Source organism: Montipora capricornis, unplaced genomic scaffold (assembly GCF_036669925.1).
Source record: "Montipora capricornis isolate CH-2021 unplaced genomic scaffold, ASM3666992v2 scaffold_505, whole genome shotgun sequence".
NCBI lineage: Eukaryota > Metazoa > Cnidaria > Anthozoa > Scleractinia > Acroporidae > Montipora > Montipora capricornis.
In genome coordinates, this window is record NW_027180245.1 from 6123 (window position 1) to 15000 (window position 8878).

The 8878-nt window shown below is 38.2% G+C and overlaps 1 protein-coding gene across 1 annotated transcript in view; it reads right to left on the bottom strand.

Annotated features, from left to right (window-relative positions):
• Positions 1–485: 485 nt before the first annotated feature.
• Positions 486–8878, bottom strand: part of LOC138036829 (pancreatic secretory granule membrane major glycoprotein GP2-like) — a 14547-nt gene continuing 6154 nt past the window's right edge. Inside the window, exons 4-7 of the mRNA XM_068882901.1 lie at positions 8489–8545; positions 7762–7818; positions 5904–5951; positions 486–808 (exon numbers count right to left, since the gene is read on the bottom strand). Of these exons, the coding sequence (XP_068739002.1) occupies positions 486–808; positions 5904–5951; positions 7762–7818; positions 8489–8545 (485 nt within the window). The remainder of the gene's footprint in view (positions 809–5903; positions 5952–7761; positions 7819–8488; positions 8546–8878) is intronic.

Below are 8878 nucleotides of genomic sequence, written 5' to 3' on the forward strand. Positions count from 1 at the left end.
AGTTGCTCGACGGGCGTTACATAGGTCAATTTACCTTGCAACTTTTCTCGTTTTCAATGATCGCATGAGGGTAGAGGAATATTTTGGCCGATGACGCAGTTAGTCGCGACGCAAGTCGCAGGACAGATGTTACACTACACAATACTTGAAAATAGTCGTTGCAACGTCGCGGGAAGCTTTGCGGATAGTAGGACTCAATTCTAATCCGGCAAGGATTTTTGTAACTTAATGCAGCGTTTCAGGCCGTTGCAAGGTGTCTGTTACATTAGGTAATGTTTCGTGCAACTTGTTTTCCCATAGCGTTGAGAGACAAAAAAATTGCATCAGCGCCGTAACGAATATCTTTATGAAATCCAGGAGGCGAACGCCCACATGATGATGAAAAACTTAAAGGGAAGAGGGTTTACCTGCCGTTGAGGTTGTTGGCTCTTCAAATCCGGTGCTGCCACAATAGCCATAGCTGCAATAGCTTGAATATATGGAAGTCAGATGATAAACGTAAAATCCACTGCAGTTGCGAACACTGATGTAAACAGATTGATCACAGCATCCGTAATATCCCATGAAACAAACCTTGCGCACGACAGCACCATCCTCCACGGAGGGGTGTCTCCAGTAAGCCAGCCGGGATACCGCTTGCCACAATGACACATGTTAACGCAGGTGTCAGCCATTTGGTTTCCAGCCTCTCCCTCAAACCGATGCCAGCCAGGATTGAAATCGCCCTTGCAAGGATCAACCGATAGTCCGTCCAGTCTGTATGTGGTTGCTATACTGGAATCATTGAGGATTTTGTAGTTTGAACATTCTGAGGACAATTTTAAAAAGGAATTATTAAACACATCGACTTAGTTATCTTGTAATGATGACAATACTGGTGGTAATACGGGTCTTAGTCGAATAGTATTTGTTTCGTGGTCTTTTTGAAGTGCATCCAGAGAATCAAGATCACACGCCGGTTGACATACACCAAAACTGCAGTGTCCCTTTAGTACTCTAACGTCCCTTTGAGATAAAGACACATAAGGAGGACAAAACAACCGTTTTTTTATGACTGGTAAAATTTCACAAGGAATGTCAGAGTTCTTCGAAAGAACGCTGGCTGGACATTTTGAGGTCTACATTCGTTTTTGCAAAGTCAAAAATTTACAGAAAACTTTATTTTTACTACATAATCAGGATCCCACAACCAGTAACCTATATAACTCCAATATTATGACCAACGGCATTTTTACAGATCTATTTTTAGACGAGTTAGTAAATAAGATTTGGATTGCACCAGTGACCATTCTCAATCCCATGGGTGATGATTTGTCATGCAAGACTTGCGATTAGATGGAAAGATCAGGTTTCGCGGGAACATCAATCTAAAAATAATGCGGTCTGTAAAAACGCCGTTCCCCAAATACAATAAAGTCATGGACTCATGAGGTAATTTAATCTATTTTAAAAGCATGGCCGTCATATCTGATGTTTTTTTTTTTTTGCCACGCCTATTTTCTGCTGGGAAAGGCATTTCTGTTCGATTTTGAGGTCCGAAAGGTGCTTTCAACGCATCATAAACACTTCCATTTGTCCCACCAAATTTTGAATAAGCATTGTTTTTTTTTCCTCTTAGGACCACTGTAAGTCCCAAGAGAAACAGGAAACAATGCTTATGCAAAATGTGCGGGAACAAACAAAGAGCATCATCGTACTTTCCGACTCGAGCAATAGAGCTGTTTCGTATTTTGATTTAAGTACGCCCTTAGGGCCTATTTTCTAGTGAACACGTACAATCACCACTCCCAATGACAAAGTGTGTATTGCGCTCTTATATGGATCCCGAAATACCTGGAGATGGTTGGAGTAGTCAAGAATATGATCTATATACTCAGAAGCAACATGGCGAACTGGGAGACAGTGACTTCAGGAGGATCGGATCTTGGGAAGGTTGACGTCAACAGAGGACCGTTTCAAGGAGACTCCTTATCACTACTACTGTTTGTAGTCATCATGCAGCCAATGACCCAAGTACCATGAAAGTTTAGAGCTGGATAAGACCGGCAAAGGACACGAGGCCATTACCCACTTTCCATTCAAGGACGATCTGAAGTTAAATATGATGCTAGGAAGACCGACTAGACTCACTGATTCAAGTGATAAGGATTTTCTTGCAAGATATTAATATGTAATTTGGGCTAGACAAGTGTGCTGTCCTGGAAATGAGAAGAGGAAATATATCTACCCGACAACAAGCACATCAAGGAAGTAAGGCTATAAATACCTTGCCATTTTACAGTTGGACCAGACATCGGAGTATATGAGAAGAGTTAAGAACTTGTGTAGATCCAAACGGAATGGAGGTAGCCCGATCAATGGCATCAATGCCTGGTCGTTAGGCGCAGACTATCACAAGAGGAGTAACCAAGAGCAAGTAAGGAACTGGAAGGAAAAAGCCCTACACGCAGAGTTTGTTCAATAAAAACTAGATGTAACAGGAGATGATCTATAAAGATGGCTTTGAAATGGTTCTTAAAAAAAGGAGATAGAAGGCTTGATAGTGGCTGCTCGAGACCAGCTTTAAGAATAAACTCGTTTCGAGCACAGTAAAATTAAGACCTCTGAGACACCACTGTGAAGGTTGTGGTGAGCTTCTAGTGAAGCACTCCAACATATTGGTTGTGGATGCGAGAGGCTTGCCCAGAGAGGGTATAGGAAACGGCATGACAAGGTGGTACTGTGTGTACACTGGGAGACGTGCATCCAGAAAGTGCGGGATAGAGTGCACCGACAAGGGGAATGACCATCGACCCCTGCCACAATAACAAACTCTCTTTCAATGACAGGAAACTCTCACGTGGCACGTTTCTCTTATACAGGGGGGCCTCAATCCGATACGCTCAAGTATCGGAATTGTAAGATTCGTAGCGCAGCGTCCTTTTCATCTATCGCGCTGAAATTTGGCGTGTTTACTGGGGAGATATAGCCCCAGTTTCCCTGAAAATCTCGGCTTTCTAGCTTTCATTACGCCTACATGACGTCCATTCTAATTCAGGCAATTTGAGCCGATGCGATCACCAAATTTTCAATCGATCGCGGAGCTCTCGCGAAGCGGTTTTTCTAAAGTTTTTCAGCCAAAAAATTACACTACATGCTTCGGAATAGATAAAGGAAAGGATTTGTGGGGATTTGTGGTTCATTGGATGGGATTTCAAGCGTTAAAATCGCTGAAAAGGTAAGATTAATTATTTAGCAATACAAATGCGTGTCTGAAGCACATGTACTTTGATCTCACAGAATTGTGTTTTTCCTCAAAATATTCGCTTGTTTTCGCTTTCTCTCGCACATATTTACCTTTATTACATGTCCAGTGAATAGTTTTATCCTCTGGGATGAATTTTCCGTCGAAAAATCGGTTATTTGGGTGGTTTTTGGCAAACAGATGTTAATTATTCGTAATGCGATCTCTTCCGTTGCCGTTAGCAACGGGTCGCAAATTTCACATCTGTCATCACCTTGTCACATTATTAATTATCGCTAATTCAATTAGCTCAAAAAAATCCAAAAATATTCGTGCCTCATCAGTTTTCGGTCAAATTTATGGCCAAGAAAGCTGATAAAATGAAGAACATTTTTGTCGGTCATCAAAAAATTCCTAATTGACCTTGAAATGGCCAAATTTGTGTGGAAAACTGATTTTAGACCATTTTAATGTTATTTTTGTTAAATTTTTTTACTTCAACTTTCGTTTTTATAAAATATTGTAGTTCTATGTATAAAAGTTATGTTTTTGGAAAGCTTATTTTCATAGCTTTAAAATGATGTATTTTTTTCCTCCTAACAGAAAATACTTTTTGAGAAAAAAAACATTTTTTGTGATGACTGACTTTTGCCAGGAAATTCCTGGAAATTCCAAAATAGAAAAAGAGTTAAAGAACATCGGTCAATGAAAGGACGAAAACACAACCTGAAATCTTAAATGGCGCCATTAAAACGGTAATGTTAAAACGCAGATCTTGCAGATTATGCAGACAGTGCAGATTATGCAAATTGAGTAGTTTTCCACTTTTCTCTTTTTTAGATAATTATACCTACTCTTTGTTTAATCGGTAGTTTACATTACCCACAAAGTCATCTTTACTCGCCTTTTCTCGGAAAAGAAGATAGCGGGATCAAGTGCCATATACCAATGCCGGACGCGGTTTAGGCTAAGCTGTATTTTTACTGGTATGCTGCTGGCATGCAAACACAACCGTAAGAAAGCTTAAATAAGTATGTAAATATTCAGATGCCTTGTTGTGTTGAGTTTTAAACACTTGCTTTCGAATTGCTTGATAAGCTGTGTCACTTACATTTGTTCGTCTGTCTCACAATGTATATAGTTCACTGAAGATTTGTTTGTCTGTTTTAATTGATGTCGTTTGTGTTGAAAGTTCGATTTCAGAGTCCTAAGACGGCGATTTACAGGTACTTTTTTTTTTGCTGTCTAGCAAGTTGCATTAGTGAAAATACAACATAAAAAAAGTAAGAATGTTCAAATACACTAATTACTTAAGAAGCATTCTATTCCCTTCAAGTGCACGTGTCACAATTTGTACTGTTGACTTCGTAATTGTAGGCTGTAAAACTCACATTTTGTAACTTTGAAATTGTTTTTTTTTTAAATTTTATATGAAGGAGAAATAGGCCATTTCCGAGTTCATGTCTACCTCCTCATCAAAGCGAGTCTAAGTGCGAAGTCTTTCTTATGAAAATTAGTTTTCATTCATATGGAAAGTAGAACTAATTACCATCACAAAAACTTCGCACTTAAACTCGCTTTGAAGAGGAGGCAGACATGAACTCGGAAATGGCCTATTTTATGAAAGTACAGAAATAAATGCCTACATGTAATTCTTAAGCCAAAAAGGCAGCGAAGGAAGACCACGCGTTGCTCATATAACTATTAACGATGAAACCATGTACAGCAAATTCTCTACTTTTCGGCCAAATTTGACAAGTGTCCCAAAGTCTTTTGTCCAGGATCTGGCTCAGGGTTAGTTTACTTACGACGTATGAAAAAGCATTCTTAAACCGACCTGTCATACGACTGAACTGCGGGTAAAAATACGAGTTAACGGCTCCTTCGGCAAACATGGTATGTTGACAGAAGGGTAAAACTGGAAACTGAGAAAACATGATACAGCTTGAAGTATTAAGGACTTGTTACGCTTATTTATACATGCCATGCTACACCACAGCCAAAAAGTACTTACTACAAAGCCTACGAGCCCACATCGCCCAGTCCTAAAGTTCACTCCCAATAAGGGCTATGTTGATTCTAAAGTTGCAAACCTGGCATATTTTCGCACGAAAAGCATTCTCAAACCTCTAAATCTCTGCCATCATTTTGGATGCGGATTTTTGTTGATTCGACTGATCGGGTTTATACTGTGTGTGCTCCTGCTCGGAAAATCCATTCTCGTAGGGGTACTCATATTCAAATCCAAAGGAATGTTGCGTTGACCCAGTGCCAAGGTTTCCCGCTTTGCGTAATCTCCACATGACGTGTAAGGCCACGTGATATTCAAGAAGTTCGATTTGAAGACTGCGATCTCCAAACATAACATGCGAGGTCAAAGATCGCTGAAATTCTGTAGTTTATCGAATTCATAGGTAATTACAAAAGGAAATATGAAGGGTTTCCTGTGTGTGTTGCAAAATGAAATGTTTGTGATTATTTATACCAACAAAGGGACATCACATGTCAATGCATAACTCTTCTTTCAGGTTACCAAATGAAAAAGTACTGAGTCTGCACAATCCGACTGCAATCTGCAAAATATGCATTTTGACATGACCATCTCAATTATAGAAGGTAAATTATTTTATGATTATTTATTTATTTATTTATTTATTATCTACAGCCAGCTATCTCTTACCTGGTGGCTTTGTTGCTGGGGTGACGGAAGGGCTACTAAGTGAAGATACTGTTCAACAAGAGAAAAAAAAATATCAGTTATTAGCTATAATGCATTCTACTCTTATAAAGCTTTCAACAAGGTAGTGGGTGTCACTCAACAAGACAAGATTCCAATTTGAGTGCGCGCTACAGGGTCCAAACCACAACGAGTGAGATTACGGACCCTGCTTTTTCCGAAGTAACTGATTTCCTTATGTTTCCCTATTTAACTACAGGGAAGAGGATGAAGAAGTATGGAAAGACTCTTTGTTTTCCTGCTGGATGGGATCGCATTTTCACGAGTGGATTGGGGTGTGGGTTTGCATTTTCAACAGAGTTCCCGACAGAGTTACAGGAATGGGGTTGCAAATTGTCGAGATTTGGGGGTAAAAAAAATTCTGGCTAGTGGCATTTAAAAATGGAAAGATTCGCTGTAAAAAAAATTGCTACAGAAACAACTGACGAGGAATATTTACGGGATAGCAAATGCACTAGAATGTTTTTACTGCAGATGGAAAGTAAAGTGTTCCTTCTTTAGTACACCAAATGTGACACTTCATTCTAGGCTTTATGTAAAGTTTATATACAAACAGAATGTGACTAAGTTGCTGTTGCTAAAATTACATTTACCCAAAAGTGACTAAGATGGGGTCTATAATTGGCCATAAAAATTAATAGACCATAAAGGGGTAGCGAACATTGACCCAAGGAAACCCCTCCCCACCGGGGCTTTGTTTACACGTTGGTATTGTGTCGGGCTAGCTTGCATCTAGCCTTCACAGTCACAGACCTCGTTACAATCAAATCGTGGGACAAACTAAAAGAAGAAAGACCTAACTCAAATATGTTGAAACTTTGCTATTGCCGATCACTAGATGAATTGGAACGACATACTAACAGTAAAGTTTAGCTGATCTTGGATATGCAGCTACATTGAAAACGATGGCATAACCACATTATATACCTGACAAGAAACACAATCTATGAATTTTTTTTCAGAACACCGTAAACTATACTGACCTCAGGTGCTGGTGTTTTACCACCTGGGTCATCCTTACAGCAAAAATCAGAAACGGGAGACATTTCTGCCGATCCATTTTTTATAAAACAGACCACTGAGAGTTTTCTTATTAATAATCAATGCCATGCAAACTGAAGCTTTACCAGAAAATGATTACAGGAATTTACCTTACTTTGTAAATTCACATGATAATCTTAAAATGTTTTATAAATTTCTTTTTCTATGTTTTATTGGGTTTTTTTTTACAAGAAGCATTTCAGTTGTATTGTCCACTGACATTTGCTTCATAAAAGGTTCATTTATCTACGTATCGTGCACTAGCTTTTACTTATATGAGGAGGAAGAAGCTAAAGTTCTTGGAGTCCCAGATGATGAAGATATCGCTGATGCTTAAAAAAGAAAAAACAAAAACAAAGAAATTCATGTTCATAAAAGTTTTAAACACGATTAGACACTGCTGCCCGTTTTCTAAAGAGTACGTAAACGATAACGACTCCTGGTGCCGGTCATTTAACAACTGGATATCATCCTCACAGCAAAAAAAAAAAAAAAACAACAGAAACGGAAGACCTTTCTGCTGATACAGTTTTTAAAACAGATCGCTTCGAATTCTCTTACTAATAATCACTGCAAACTGAAGCTTTACCAGAAAATGACTAAAGGAATTTACTTTACTTCGTAACTTCACCTAATAATCTTATCAAATTTATTTTTCTGTATAGAGGCAGTTTAGTTGTATTGTTGACTGCAATTTGTTTCATGAGAGGCGCTATAGGTTTACAGTCTATCTACCTTTCGTTTACTGGCTTTTACTTACACGAGGGTGAAGAACCTAAAGTTCTCTGAGTCACAGATGATGAAGACATCGCTGGTGCTAAATAACAACAACAAAGATATGCATGAGGGAAATCGTAATTTATCTATCAATAATCTCGATTATGAACTACTTTAAACAATCAGTTTGTAGTCATGAATAAAAAAAAATGTCCAAAAATGTCTTTGTGAAGCATTATTATTGTTTATGGAGATTTTTTTAAGTTGATGATATCAATCACGTTAATTCACTTAATTTACTTCAACTCCAGATAAATAAATGCAATCGAAGCGAGAGATCGGAGTTAGTTCAGATTTAGTGAAAATTATTCTGAATTTTGTTTATATTTGGTGATAGGAGCAAATTTCAAAACTGGCCCAGAAAAGGGTAATGATTTTTTTTTACTGAGGTTCCTTAGGCTAAAAAAATAAGACTACTTTGAATTTTAACGTTTTTCCGTACGTACGTACTACTTTCCTGCGTTCAGTTCCCACTCGTTTGCGCTTGGATCACGCAACAACCGCCAAAGCAAACTAATCACAAATTCAGTATTCCAGTACATGCTCGCCAGAAATCCTTGTATGGCTCATCACTTCCTTTCCAAAAAGAAACGGTTTGCTATGTTTTTATTGCATGGGTTTATTTTACAACAAGCGGTTTAGTTGCATTGTCAACTGCAAGAGGATTATCTATCTACCTATCATTTACAATACACTGAGCTTTTACTTACGCGTGGAGGAAGAAGCTAAAGTACTTGGAGTCACAGGTGATGAAAACATTGCTGGCGCTAAAAAAAAAGCAAACAAAGAAATTCATTTGTAACTTCACAGGATGATTTTAAAATGTTTTATAAATTAATTTTTCTATGCTTTCAATCGGGTTTATTTTACAACAAGCAGTTTAGTTGCATTATCGACTGCAATTTGTTTCATACGAGGTTCATGATCTATCTACTTATCGTTTACTAGCTTTTACTTACGCGAGGAGGAAGAATTTAAAGTACTTGGAGTCACGGGTGATGAAGACATCGCTGATGCCAAAAAAAAAAACAAACAAACAAAGTCATTTGTAACTTCACATGATAATTTTCAAATATTTTATAAATTAATTTTTCTATGTC